The sequence below is a fragment of the Amaranthus tricolor genome, chromosome 2, assembly GCF_026212465.1.
Source record: "Amaranthus tricolor cultivar Red isolate AtriRed21 chromosome 2, ASM2621246v1, whole genome shotgun sequence".
NCBI lineage: Eukaryota > Viridiplantae > Streptophyta > Magnoliopsida > Caryophyllales > Amaranthaceae > Amaranthus > Amaranthus tricolor.
In genome coordinates, this window is record NC_080048.1 from 37,183,857 (window position 1) to 37,199,516 (window position 15,660).

Sequence of the window (15,660 nt, forward strand, 5' to 3'; positions counted from 1 at the left end):
CAATTTGTTTTTTTGACAATGTTCATTAAATATTATTACTTTGTATTTTTATTTGTAATATACTTCTTTCATATCTCTCATTTAGTATCATTTTGCATTTTGGATTGTCTATTTTCATTTTGCGTTATTTCTATTTGGAAATAAACCCACTATTTTCTTTTAATCTCATCTGTACTATATTTAAACTTTTTTTTTTTAATACTTTCATTCATACAGTTCAATCTCTCTTGATTTATTATCAAATACTTCTATATAGTTTTCTTTAAAAACAACTCACATTTTCTATGATGCTAATTCAAGGGGCGGTGGAATATAAGATAAAAAATAAGTAATTGAAAATTTATTTGATTTATTTGAATGTAAATTTTATTATTATTAACTTTTTCTAATTACTTTTAAACAATCATAATTATAGAAACTTAAAATTAAAATATTACATCGAGAAATATGTAAAATTAGAATAATACGTTGACAAATATACAAAATAGTTATTCTTGTGAGAGAGCACTGTCTCTTAAAGAGACGGCTTCAAAATAAAAAATTTACATTTTAATTTTTTTTATCTTTAATTTGTAAAAGTTAAAGTTTTTTTTATTTAATGCGATGTCTCAAAAAGAAATATTTCAAAATTAAATGGGACATTTCCAATATGAGGTTAATATGGTCTCTAACAAGAAAACCCATAAAATCCTTTTTTAGGAAACAAATCATTAAAGTTTATCCTTCTTCCCCAAGAATTCTTCATTTTCCCCATTCTCTAATTCTAAAAACCCACAAAAATTCTCTCCTCATTTCTAGGGTTTGTGAGAATTGTTGTCTGAAATCATCAATTAAGTTGATATTGCAATGGAGATTGAAGGTGAAGAAGAAAATTTTGTGCTATTATCGAAGATTAGAACAGGGCTTAAGAGAGAGTTTCAGTTTGCTTTGAAATCCCAAAACGAAGTCGCTGGTTTACTCACTCGTACCCGAATTCGAAAGAGTCCAATCACTGAGTTGAACGAGTTTTCGGCAATGAAAAAGATGAGAAAGAGTAATCAAGTTTTTATGTCTCCTCATCAATTAGTGGAGAGTGAGGATGAACAGAAGAGTGATATTGTGGATTTGACAATTGATGAGGAGAGTAATCGTCAACACACTGTGGAAAGTCAAAGGAAAGAGAATGATAATGTGGGTGGAAATGAAGATGACCCTATTGTTGTTGAAGATGATGTGAAGAAAGTTCCTACTAGATTGAAGGAGCTTCTAGAAACTGGGTTTTTGGAGGGAGTTTCGGTTAGGTATATTCGCGGATGTAAGGTACAATACCAAAATAACAAATAAAATTCCATTACCCTGAATCCTGATGCTAAGTATGTGGCTCCCACCTAGGGTTTGTGATCATATGTACCCAAACTTACGCTTATTAAACATCCTATAATCCATCATAATGGAAAACCAAAAACCTACAAAAAAAAAAAAGCATTTTGAATGCTTGAAATGGGTTGATAAATTTATGCTTCTGTTTTATTCATATTTGAATTGAAATGGGTTTAATTTATTTTTGGTGGGAATTTGACAGAAAGTGCCAACAGATAAAGGGCTTGCTGGAATAATAAGAGGGTGTGGAGTACTGTGTTTCTGTGACGAATGCAAGGGTGATCAAGTAAGTTGTTTTTATCACTTTACTTCGTATGTTAAAGAGTATTGTTTGGATGTGTAGGAAAATTTTTGTTTATTTTAATGGAAGGAATTTATGATTGTTGCTTGTGAATATTTAAGTATATTTGATATTTTAAGTGAGTTGAATAATTAAGTATATTTTATTTTGAACATGGAAGGAATTTATGATTGTTGACTGTGGTATTGAAATTTTATATAGTAGGAACCAGGAAAGCTGGAAGTGAATGAAGATAGTGACACTTTTTCAGTTATTTCTGTTAATTGCTTGGTATACCCAAGCTATGTTATATGGATTTGGGTATTTGTGTTGGATTCTGGTATGGGCCCAAGTGCCCATTTTGGGAGTATTTTTATAATTTTGGCCAAATTGTGGTATTAATTTTCATATCATATTAGTGTTATGGATTCGAGTCGACTTCGGTACTTGAGGTTAAAGGAAGAGTTTAAATAAACATAGAGCTCAACTTGTGGGAACCTAGCTGTGGATGGTGTTGTTAGCATTGCTCTATTTATTGTTCTGTTTCTTTTTGCAATTTGCTCATCTTATGGGTTTTTTGATTTCTTGTTAATTTTTTCGTCTTGTGCTTATTATGGCAGGTTGTGACACCTAATCAGTTTGAATTGCATGCGGGTAGTTCGAATAAACGTCCAGCAGATTACATATATTTGGAGAACGGAAGGACCCTTCGGGATGTTATTTCTGCTTGCAAGAATTCCAATCTTAAGTGTTTAGAGTTCATAATTTTAAATGCCATTGGCTCTCCAAATGAGAAGGAATCCTCATTTTGTGTTGAATGCAAAGGTAGAAACATAGATTTGTTGGATAAAAATTACTTATTAGCTATTTTTTTTTATGAACATTAATTCAGATAATTTGATAGAAGTTGGACTTTTTTCACATTCAGAGCCTACATCTGATGCTAGTATTGGGAGGAAGACACAGGTTTTCTGTTCATGCTCGGAATTGGAAGCCTCTCATACACCCCCATTTCGAAGGACTGAGAATTGTGAAAGGTATGCCGTATGGAAGCATTTTCTTTGGAACATGACTTCGAATTTTTTTATATTGTTCTGCTTAGTGTAGTGTGTAAACTTCTTTATTTCCTCTTTCATTTTACTATTTTTTTGTTGCTTTCTTGATGCAAGCTTATTTCGAAGATAGTGTGTTGACTAATAAAATTAATTTTAAATATCGGGCTTCCTCCAGTGTATGTTAGCAGAACTTTCACTGTTTTTGAATTAAAAATAAGGCTGTAATTTTGTGTTCGAGGTTCTTCGTTATGTGTCTGCATATTTATTAAACCATATGCAGTCTTTGGTATTGCATTGTAAAATTTGTGCACTTGGTTACTAAGAAGTGGGGAGACACTGGCCTCATGATTTTTTTTTATAGCAAAAGTTGTGCTTAATTGTTGAGATTTGAGAACATTGTATTGAGGTTGGTTTTGGAATTGAATGTTATTGTTTACATTATTACGATTAGATTCTTTATATGATGGTAATTGGCATTTGTTTCCCATGCTGGTGAAACCTAACATCTCTTAGTTCTTCACTCTGGTATCACCCGGTTCTTACTTATTTCTTTATATGATTTTTTTCATATATGAAGATGGCTGAATTTGTTTCCAATTCTTTATTTATGAGTATGGCTTTAAACACTAAAACCAGATTGTTTGCTGAGCCACTATATATGGTTTCTCATCTTGTCTCATTTGAGTATTGCACTTTTAATATACTGGATCTCTTCACTCCATATTTTATGATTTGTTTGGTAACAGCAAGGTCTTAGTGTGATCTTACTGGTTTTATCAATGAACCATGCTCATCCAGTAGGGAATTTTTGTCATTGAGGTTCTTTGATATTCTTGAAATAAGCTCCTAGTTCTACTTGATAAAATCAGCTTATGGTTACCCTGATTTAGTTGCTCATCTTGTTGATAAAATCAAGTGATTAACTTATGGTTATTTACTTACATAATTTATAATTTTTATTGAGTTCGTTATTTACCTTTTTTTAAAAAACTTTTTTCATATTATTAAAACAAAGTAGGAGTCTAGGACACATTTGTGAGGTTAGGATTCTTAATACGAGGCCCTTTATTGTAAGTAAAGCTTAAATTTTTAATATATTAGCATGCACATATATATTATTTGGTAGTCAAAACAAAAAATTCCATCCATAAGAGCATATAAGATTTCTTAATTTAACTAATACAGCTTTTTTTAATTTAGTATAAACTGCGTAACTTAATGATATCATATCCCACTAATCCTATTTCCAAGATATACCCTCTATGCATAATTAATAACTTAATACTTATTACAAGTTAACACAAAAGTCCAGTAGTAAATAATATTTCCAAACCAGATACTCAAGTTTCGTTTATATGTGACTTGCACAGGTACAAACTACAACTCCCACTTCTTATCAAACATGATTAAAACATTGTCATAAAGGTCTTGATTTCCAAAACTAGTCCTTACCCTTCAAACTAGACTTAACACACAACTAATACATGTAAAAAAATATCAGATATTATTAACAGTAGGAAAGAAGCAAAAATCGAGCCCTAAATGGGTTGTTATGCAGCGCCTGTTCAGTGCACACTGGACAGGTTTGCTGTGTTGTTTTCTTAGCGAAACCATTTCTATTTTCATCAATTTTGTATACTATTTAGACTTCCTATAGCATGTATATACATGTTGTCATCAAATACATATTTAAATGGGAATGTATACCTTGGTTTATAGTGAACAACGACCCAAACTCGATGTGGTTATGGCCTTCGATATCACCTGAGTATTCACGTATTAATACAAGTAAACAATATTATAAGTTATCTTTTAGTTATTCCAGTTTTTATGCTCGATGAAAAATCATCCTTGTCCCTAGAAATAATGCTACAATTTATGTGTTTGGGCCTTTGGGGGTAATTGAGAAAATGAGATCATAACACATTAACACATAAATTAGAAACAATAATCTTTACTGAACACAATAAAGGTAGTAAGTGACCTCCCATTCTTGACCCTCTCACTTCACCGCTTTGGTTTTGCTCTTCAGATAGTGCACAAAAGTTCTTGACCAGTTGTTTCTGGGCATCTTATACTAGCAACATGGAGTGTTTTTGTAAGGTTCATGTCCTTGGTGAGCTGTTGATGTGCCAGAAGATTCTTATAAGTTTTGCACTACTACCATCTGTAGTCTTTACATTTCATAGCTCTACTTCTGTATGGTTATCAACTACCATTGTACAGAGCTATGAATATCAATGATTTTCCCTATGTGCTGTGGATATGTATCTGTTACCTATAGTTTTCCTGTCTTGCAGCTATTGTATGAATAGAATTCATTAAAATAATTTTGAGTCGATTACCCGTGATTTCATATTTCTTCTATTTCAAAACTCAGATATGCTTGTTTTAGTATGCTGAAGTACCTAATTAATGTTTCAGATCCAGTGATCTTGTTTCTTTAGGAAAATCGTACGCAAATTCTTCAAAAAGTTGCTTGCAATCTGCCAAAAGTCAGGGCAAGGTTACACTTAAGTGAGTGTTTTCAGTTTTGTGAATTGCCAAGTCTTTTGAGTTATTAATCTGTAGTTCACAATTTTTGTTGCTTTTTTCCAGGGACCTGCGGTTGCATAAATTGGTTTTTCAGGATGATATTCTGCCTGATGGTACAGAGTTGGGATACTATGGTCATGGAAAGGTCCGGATGGTGTTGATCAGCCTTATGGTTCTATAGAATAATTGTTTCAGAATAGTGGAACATTTGTGACTACCTTTTAGTAAATCCACTCCATGAGTTTTATAATGTGTGCTAGACTGGTAATGGAATTATTAGAAGTTTAACTATACAAGTACAAATAGTGATAGCATTAGCAATATTGTTCTTATGGTATATAGTATTGCAAATTTTTTATTAATCGATCAGGGCCTTTATGTTGATATGCATCTTGTGTTTCTGTAATTATGCTAAAGTTTTCTGAATCCTTATCCTTCTTTCAACAGAAGCTTTTGTCTGGCTACAAGCAGGGTTCTGGAATTTACTGTTACTGCTGCAAGTCAGAGGTAAAATTGTTAAGCTGGTGTAAGTTGATGTAATTGGAATCCTTCATGGGTACTTAATATACTTTGTAAACAATGGACAGGTCAGCCCCTCTCAATTTGAGGCACATGCTGGTTTTCCATTCCGCAGGAAGCCGTGAGTTTATATAATTATGAATTTACTTTTTTCCATAATTTCTGTGCGTTGTTCATATGCTTTCTATTAACAGTACTATTGCGTTTTATTCCATTTTATTACCCTAATGCCATATAGTGGCTTCCACTTAGGCGAGATTTTGAGGGTTAATATTTGCAACTATATCCTTGTAATTACAAACAAAGTTTGTTTACAATTAACCCTTGACAACAAACATAAATAAAAACAACCCTGGGCTAGAAGACTTCACATAAATAAAAAGTGCACATAATTTAATGAGTCATTTAACCATTGTCCATTTATAATCAAAGCTTCAAAAAATGATTTTATTTCATGCATGAAGTGCTGAATAACTTTCATGCTGATAGTGACAAACCTTTTTTTTTAACTTTAACTATGAACTGTTTATTTTGTATTGAAAAGTCGTCATTGCATTTCACTTGTTAGGAGTAAACTTTAATGTACAACAACGACAACATGCCATTACTTCAATGCCAAATTGGCTCCCTTTTAGGTGAGTTTGAATGTGCATAACCTCACACTGGTAATAACAAAGAGGTTGTTTTTGATTGACTATTGAATACAAATGTAATCAGTAACTTCATTTAAAAATGAGCGCAAATAATTAATGGTGTTTAATGGAAAGTCATGATAAAACGACTTATCGAATCGTGTTCATTTATAATTTTTGTAAAGTTGTATATGAATTTTTTTTATCCAGTGTTGATTAAAAAACAAGGGTAAGGTTGTGGATATACGACCCCTTGAAACTCTACCTAGATGGGATTCACTTAATGACAATGGCAATGGGTAATGAATGAAGATTGATTTAAATATGTATTTTTATATATTCCTTAAAAATTTGAAACCAAAGAACTACAAATTTTTTGCTCCATTGAAAACAGACTCAGGGGTATTAAGTATACATAAATGTAATTTTTATTTATTTATGAGGAACCTACCAATATAGCTGAGTGGTAAACCTCAAGCCAAATAGCTGAAACCCACACTCCATACAACCAAGTGAGTCTAAAGGGTAAGACGGGAACCACCATCGCATGGGATATATTGCTACGGCCTCAAGGTCTCCATTATCATATGTGGTCTCATAATCACCTTCCATTGGCTAGATTGGTTGACCGAGGACTCTGAAAGGTGATTAAAGAAATTTCTTCCAAGTATCCTCACTAGGTGGCATTTGAATTTCGAACTCTTGACCAAGTTTAGGGTGGATTTTCTACCAAGTGAGCCCAAAGTACTTGGTTATTTTTAGTTAGCAATTAATTATGATCTTTTGGATAATATGATTAGCCTTAGAAGGAGTTTCGAGTTTGAATCAGAATCTTTAAAGGCATGCTTGCTGCTGTGGTGGTTAATCCGAGTTTTAAGCTTTTTTTTACTTATGGTGTAAAATATTCTAGTACAGCTCAGTAAATCAATTTTCTGTACATACTAGGAAAGTATATACAAGGCACACAAAGTTTTCAACCTATATTAGTACTTGTAGCATCATTGATTCATTTTACTTATGCTGATGGTCTTCAAATTTTCTGACAGTTACGACAATATATACACTTCCAATGGTGTATCTCTGCATGAACTGTCACTCACTATATCAAGAACAAGCCAGTTCTCTACAGATGAGAATGACGATCTGTGCAGTGTTTGCCATGATCCTGGGGATCTTTTATGCTGTGATGGCTGTCCAAGATCTTTTCATTTAGGTGTGTTGTGTGTGTCTAATACCCTGATGTTGCTTAAATGTAAAATGCTACATGCTTGTCTTGTTACTCACCTATGAAAATTGTCTACCGGAGTTTTATACTTTTATTTCTGTCGCTTGGGTGCATTTTTTAGTAGTTTAACATAATAAGGCAAAGTTAATGAGTAGGAATATACTGATGAAGGGAACTATAAGAGTTTTTTTGTGAAATTGTGATGAGTTGTGTAGCATCTATGAGTTTAAATTCTAATTTGTTGATTGATCTAATACAATTTTTTTTGAGGAATTAGAGAGGTCTCAGCTCAAAATATAAACCGTGTGTTTCTGTGGGCTCTGGTAGACAATAATGTTTTGTAGTAATCTTATAGCAAAATTAAAATATCTCTATCGTTGCTATAAGGAGTATATGATATCTTTGAGGAAAATGCAATCCTCTTAAATTTAAGATGTTTAATTCGTAAGGGTCTGGCAGAGACTGAGGCTCTATATTTTATGGTAATTGCTAGTAGCTTTCTTGTGTTTAAAGGAAACATTATGAATATTACAGTAGCTCTTTCGGCTTTTGAGATTTCTTTTTTCTGTCATATCTTTTGAAATTCCACTTGTAATTTTATGATGTGGATAACTTCGTAAGCAGCACTGGAGCAGACTTCTAGTCTAAAAATACTTATGGTTAATGTTGCAATTAAAATTAGAGAGAACTACCCCCTTCATGAAAGTTTTGCTATGTCCTGTTTTGTGAAAATAATTGAAATGTTAGAGGGACTGACAACAGAAATACGAAGGCCAAAGCCTTAGTCCCAAAATATTGGGTCGGCTACATGAACCAACAAACTAGTCCGTGCTGGTCCACATTAACTTTCTTTCTCCATTCATTTCAATTATCTACCATCTCAGTCTATAAATGTAGATCCTTCATATTCTTTTTCACCCCTTACCTTTTGGCCATCTTTGGCCATCCTCTCTCACTTTTTAGACCCCCAAGTTTCAACTTTCTACCTTCATTACCGGTTCGCGAACTCTCCGAGTTATTGAAAGATATATCCATATGTAATAATGCAACTATTTGGGGGGGGGGGGGGGGGTTTGTGCTGTTCTTTTCCTTCACATTTGTGTTGCATATGTTCACTTCTGCTACTTAATTTTCACAAATTATTTGAATACAGAACTCTCAGATTCTATCTTGTGTGTTTTTAAGTTAATCAATTTTTGTTGTAACTTTCAGGCATATAGTTAAAATTTTGGTCTTTGAATCTTTCGGATCATGTTTGGTGCATTTGTCTGCGTTCTTTAGAACTTTATGCCTGACTGGTGCTTCTCTGTGTTCATTTACTCAGAATGCATCTCAATATCGGAGATTCCTCCAAATAAATGGTATTGCAAGTACTGTGAGGATAATTTTCAGAGGGAAAAGTTTGCTGAGCGCAATCCTAATGCAATAGCTGCAGGCCGAGTTCCAGGAGTTGATTCGATAGAACAGATAACCAATCGGTGTATTCGAATCGTTAAAATCTCTGATACTCAAGATGTTGGTGGGTGTGCTATCTGCAGGTAAATCATGGGGCCTTCAATTTATAGCCTTGATGGTTTTTTTGCTATCATTTTCACTTTTAATTGTTCAAATATGTATAGCTGCGTGGATAGTTGTAAAATGCTCTTACATATGCTGCTTCATTTTAAATATGAACTGCCTGATGTTGATTTTTGAAAAAAAAAATGCTGATACCTAGAGGTGGCCATGAGGACTGGTTCCTGGCCAACTCAACTAAACATGTCCCTGGAATCCGGCCACGCTGGTTCCAATTCAAGACTGTCCAGCTTTTATTTTTTATACTTAAAAAATATTTTAAAAGAGAAAAAACCTGTATACTATAAACCCTACTATCTACCCTGCCATTTCAGTCCTCATCTTGTTACTTTTTTCTCTCTCCTTTGTCCCCTGGTTCCTTCTCTCAGATCCAGAAATTTTCTCTCCTTATTTTCATGGTTGTCCCTTCCAATTCTGTCAATGTTTTTTTTGGTAAAGAAAATTTTAATTTAATTTGATTAATAAAAAGTAAGAATACAAAAATAGGGATAAGGAATCCCCACGATAATCACTACTAAATACAATAAAATCTGCGATTTACTCCTACTTAAATCATCTAAAGTAAAGTCCTCAAACAATCATTTTAATTCGTTTGTTTCTTTCGATCCATATTGCCCAAAGAATAGCAAGAATGCAACAACTCCATAATATTTTGAGGTCTCTTTTAACCCCAAATTATAATAATTAATCTGAAAAAAGTTCCTGATTTTCACATCCCCTATCCAAGTTAGTGTGCTTAGATTTGGGTACTTGTTTTATTTTGACTTGTAAAATTTATACACGAGAATTGAGTTTTTTTCTAGCACTGAAACTAACAACATTTGGGAATTGGATTTATGTAATTTTCTACTCTGGAATTAGGCGTTTTTTTTAAAAAATATATATGGACTGAGGTAGTCTTTCTAAAACTATAGTGACCCTAAATCGGATCGACCGTTTCTAAACTGTTTTTTGGATGGCAAACCGGTGTAGTTGTTTTACCGGGCCGGTTTAAGTTTGGTTTAGGGCTGGGTCCATTGGCCACGCCACAATGTCTGTTATTGTTGGTTTTGGTGTTGGTTTAAATTACTACTTTATTTGGACTCTTTATTTCATCTCAAGTACTTGTGACGGTCCTTCGACTTTTCGACATGGTACGGATAATTAACACTATTTTGAACCAAACTTATGAAAGTTTTACACATAATCGCCAAGTTGGGCACTTGGTTATTTATGCACTTGACTTGGGCTCACGTACTCAAGTCAAAGAAGCAACAACAATGCTGAAGCTTTAATCTCAACAATATGGTGTGGTGACATTAACTTAAACAAGTCAGTGTGAGGGATCGTCACTAAAAAAGATTATACTTTATTTGCTTTTCTTTAATACTGATCTAGAACTTAGAAAATCTATTCTATGAAGTATGAGAAACATGGGTTATAATCATAATTTTTGATAAATTTAGTTCTATGTGGTACATATGATGTATGAAATATATTACAAATAGGAGCTGCAATTGATGATATTGCCGATTGTGGCAAGTCATTATGAGTTTAGCAATGTATAAAATAGGCAGCTGGACACTGAGGTCTGAGGCTCAAACTGCAGCCTGTTCTAATTCTTAGAAATGCCCTATTGAGATGTTTTGGATCTGGTGATGGCTGCAATGATTTCATGTCCTCAACTTCTTTCTAGACACTATTAAATAATTTTAACCATTTTGCTTCAATTAGATTAGACGAGAGCACCTAACTTGTATGACCCCCAATTGCCTTAGAACACCTTCCGCCTTTTAATACATTGGTAGAAACTGAAAAAAAAAATTGATCTAAGGCTGATATATATGATGCTTTTTTATTGATTAGTTCATTCTAGTTAATTCCTCTAGTTATGTAAATCATGCCATCATAATCAATAACATTGTATGGAACATCGTATGTTACAAATACAGATGAATGTAAATTATGTCCATGGTTTTGCCTTGTTATGGTTTGCAGAGTCCAAGATTATTGCAAATCTGGATTTGGACCTCGCACAGTCATTATATGTGATCAGGTATATACATCTTGCTCCATGAATAAATTTCTTTATGCAGTTTGCGATATTTATGGACTTAATGTTCACTGAATGTGTTTTCTACAGTGTGAAAAAGAGTATCATGTAGGGTGTATGAGGGAGCAAAAGATGCAAAATTTAAAGGTCTAAACCATACCTTTCTTTATTGCCTTAGCAGAACTCTGAAGGCTGTCTAGCTTTTTAAGTTATCTTTCTATTGCAGGAGTTGCCAGTAGGGGATTGGTTTTGTTGCTCAGCTTGTGAAAGGATCAATTATTCTCTTAAAGAGTTGATGAAAGAGGGGGAGAAAACGTTGCCAGATTATCTCATTGATAGATTAAAGAAAAAGCTCATAGAAAAAGGTTCAAGTGGAGTCCATCTTGATGTAAGATGGAGGGTTTTGAATGGTAAGAAGTCTTATGTTGATGAGATACGAGCACAACTTGCAAAGGCTGTTTCTGTATTCCATGTGAGTTTTGTCTCCTTGTCTTCCCTTGTTCTTTCTTTTAAATCGTTTTAGCACTTATCTGCTCTTTCCTTTGTTTTCTCAACTTGTCAAACGTCTAAATGATACATACTTATATGTAAGCACTTGAAACAAATATATCATAGCCATCTAATTTCCATTTGTTACAATACATCTAATTTATATGTGAGCACTTGAAACAAATATATCATAAAACATGTAGTTTCCATTTGCTTTATCATAAAACATCTAGATCCATTTGCTTGTCTGCTTTCTAATTTGGCTTGTTAATATGTTTCTATGTGATCTTTGACATTTGCACCTTATAGCTTTTTCCTTAATGTTTTCTTCTGTGGTTATGTCTGACTTATGCTTCTAGAGGTACAATAATGCCACAACTTTAATCCCAAAAGATTGGGGTTGGCTACATGAACCAAAATATCATATCTAATGGTCGTCTATATGGATTCTTTTTTTTTTTTTTTACATTTGTTTCGATTTTCAACCATCTCAACCTGTAAGTCTCAATCCTTAATATCCTTTTTTAGCCTTGCTCTCCAAATCATCTTCGGCCTTCCCTACCCTCTTATTAAGTCCCTCAAGTTTAACTTTCTATCTTCCTTATCTGGTCGTTAATACCCCGTCTTTGCACATGCCCATACCATCCCAAACGATTCGCTTTCATCTTTTCCTCAAAATTTGCAACCCCTAGACCCTTATATCTTTGTTTCGAATTTTATCCCCTTAAGGTATGCCCACTCATCCACCGAAGGTTTTGCATCTCCGCTACTCCCATCTTCCTACTATGATCCTTTCTAAAAGCCTAATATTCCAATCCATATAGTAGCGCTGGTCTAATAGTTGTTCGAAAACTTGCCATCTAGCTATAGGGGCACACCTCGATCACATTATATCCCAGTAGCTGCTCCCATTTTTAATACCCACACTTAATTCTATGCGTTACATTTTGTTCGTATCCCCGACGTTATTTGAGCATCCATTTGGAGCGGTTTTTTCCTCTTCAACTTTAAAATGTCTCTACTTATTTCATTTATGCTAAAGTGACACTTTCATGTACTTTGTCTTACTCTGACTTAATTTAAACCCTCGTGACTCTTACTCTTGTCTCCGTTGTTTGAACTTAGTATTTACACCCTCATTGGTCTCATCTACCAAAACAATGGCGTATAATAGAACTATAATAGCTGTTTCATTGTATGTATCTCAGGAGCAATTCGACCCAATCTGCTATGGTGAATTAAAGCAAGATCTTATCCCACACATGGTATATGGGTGAGTAAGATTACCTTCTCTTTGGCTTCTCTTTTTTCTCAAAATGAAAAAAAAAAAAAAAAATCAGTCTTGCAACTTGCTTCTGTTGCTGCAGGAGAAATCTGAAGGATAAAGAGTTGAGAGGCATGTGTTGTGCAGTGATTAGTGTGGAGTGAGTATTTTTTTTCTCTTTTTTTTTGTGATTAGCCCTTTAGATGTTTTTCTTTTATTAAATCTCTTATTGCCTTTTTCTGCAGCTCCAAAATTGTCTCGTCTGCTGTTTTTCGTGTATTTGGAAAGGAGGTTGTTGAAGTTCCTTTGGTCGCAACAAGTAAAAATAGTGAAGGAAAGGTGAGGACGCTATTCTCTGTTGAAATGTCTGATGTACCCAACCTTATCCTTGTTAATAACTAACAAAGCATTTTTTTCCGATTAACCTTTGGTAGCAAACGTCATGTGTAACTTCAGATAAATACATAGTGCACATGATATAAATCAAGCATAAATTGTGTATTTTGCCAAGATCTTATGACCTTATCTCTTCATGATATTTTGACATGCCACCTTATTGAATGTATGACTGGCATAAGTATAATGGGGCTTGTGATGTATAAAGATGACTTATGAAGAGGAAACAAACGATCACTGAACTGTACGGATTTTAAATGTGGGAGGAGGATGTTGATTGCCTATGTACTTGTGTGGTGAATTATTTTTTTCTCAATTTTGTAGGGCTATTTCCAATGTCTATATTCTTGTATGGAGACATTGTTCGAAGAGCTGGGTGTAAAGAAAATTCTACTGCCAGCTGCTGAGGAGACGACATCGCTGTGGATGAACAAATTTGGTTTCAATGAGATACCAAAAGTGGAGGTTAGGTTCCTAAAAATTGATACTCTCAAGTCTCACCCATCCGTAAATAATGTTTTAACTTCAACGCCTAGAGTAAAAATGCCGTAACTGCCACTCCACCAGTATATACACCGGCTATATTTTGTCCCATGTTATTTTTCATTCAAAACAATCTTACCTTTTGCTTGTTTTCATACAGTTTGCTGATTTGAGTAAGCGTTACACTGTGATGAATTTTGACGGAACATCTATGCTGCATAAGCTGGTCCCTAGTTCTCAAACTTGATCTTTCGAGAAAGGCTGCTCGAGGATCAAAATCGAACTTTTGGTGGATATTTTTGTATACATTGTATAGTTTTGACTTTGCACAGGCAAATTAGACCCCAAGAATTGGGAAGATTGAAACTACAATCAGTTAGAACAGTAGAACCGAAATATATGCACTAGCAAGTAGCAACTAGCTAGTTTCAGAAAGATATAGGATTACATTTTTTCCGCGGCGAAGCTCCTAAAGGCGTTTTCGTGTAAAACTTGCAGCAACTTTTGAAAGGCAGTTTTGCAAACTGCCACATATATTTGTACATAGTAGATTTTTAGTTTCTTTTGATAGTAAACTTTTGTGATGGCTTCCTTGTCAACTGGATTTCCGTTGCGTAATGCTGCATTTGGTGCTTTTTTACGTGGTATGTTTCGATCCGACTGATTGTATGATTTTTCTGGTTCGTGTGAGCCATCAGGACTTCCTCCTGAAATTTTTTTACTCATCACCGACCATTTATTGCGAGAGAAATTCTCAAACCCATGTCTGTTCACGAGGGTATGTCTCTATGAGGAGTTAGGATCCTCTCCATTATTCAATCTAGTGGCTAGAATTGTTTGATGGAGGTTAAAATGAGGGATTTAAACATTTAGTTTTTTTTATTTAAAATAGGTGTCAAAATCCTAATATGAGTAATAGAGAAAAGTAATAGAGAGGATCCTAATACCTCTATAGGGAGTATCTACTAGCCTCTATAGGGAGTATCTACTAGTATCGTTTATATTCATCATTCAAGTGATCGTATTTATGACGCTTGTACTTGCCTTCTATCCATTTAATTTCCACCTTGTAGACTAGTACTCCCTCCTATTAGAATTGCAGTATTTACTTTTAAAAACTCTTACATTAATTTGTGTAATATTGCAATTTCAATGGAATAGATGAGTATGTTTTATTATGTGTGTTTAAATTCAATGGAGTTTTACATTTATATCTATGCTTACAGATTTTAGCCAAGATGGATTCAATGATGTGATGAGATAAATAAAATAAGATTTAAGGTTCTCTCCATATTATTCGCAAATTTATTATATTCTAACCGATTAAACATTATTAATTTTCATAGATAATTAAATCGCTACATATCAAACTACTACAATAGTATACTCCTTCCGTTTCATGATGAAGTTTTCACAAGGAATGTTTATGAAAATAAAAAAAAAATCTTTTAGATAATGGAAATACTATATTATTTTATATAAATTTGATGGAGGTAAAGAAAAAATGGGAATCATAAACATTAAAAAAATATTTAAAAAAAAGGTAAAATATGGAGATCACAATTCACAAGTAATAAAAAAACATATTTAAAAAGCTACTGGAAAATATATGAGGACTTTAAGGAATATAAAAATATTTAAATAAAATTAGTGGATGACATGTGAAATCATAAACATTATTATGAGAAGATTAATTGAAGCACTAAAGATGGGAAGTAAAAATTTGTTACGGTGGTAGTAAGGGTCATATATAGGAATCATTAAAGTAAATTCAAGCAGCTTCATTTTCAAATTTCAAATAGGATTTTCTTTATTT

The 15,660-nt window shown here is 33.5% G+C and overlaps 1 protein-coding gene across 1 annotated transcript; it reads left to right on the forward strand.

Moving 5' to 3' along the window:
- Positions 1-647: 647 nt before the first annotated feature.
- LOC130805725 (uncharacterized) lies at positions 648-14,448 on the forward strand. Its single transcript, XM_057670510.1, has 18 exons — positions 648-1,299; positions 1,562-1,645; positions 2,260-2,464; positions 2,568-2,676; positions 5,119-5,211; positions 5,293-5,374; positions 5,677-5,736; positions 5,817-5,869; positions 7,427-7,593; positions 8,930-9,143; positions 11,158-11,215; positions 11,303-11,359; positions 11,439-11,684; positions 12,910-12,974; positions 13,069-13,125; positions 13,211-13,304; positions 13,686-13,826; positions 14,005-14,448. Exons 1-18 carry the CDS (start codon positions 847-849, stop codon positions 14,089-14,091), a joined length of 2,325 nt encoding a protein of 774 aa, XP_057526493.1. The 5' UTR covers positions 648-846; the 3' UTR covers positions 14,092-14,448.
- The last annotated feature ends 1,212 nt before the right edge of the window (positions 14,449-15,660 follow it).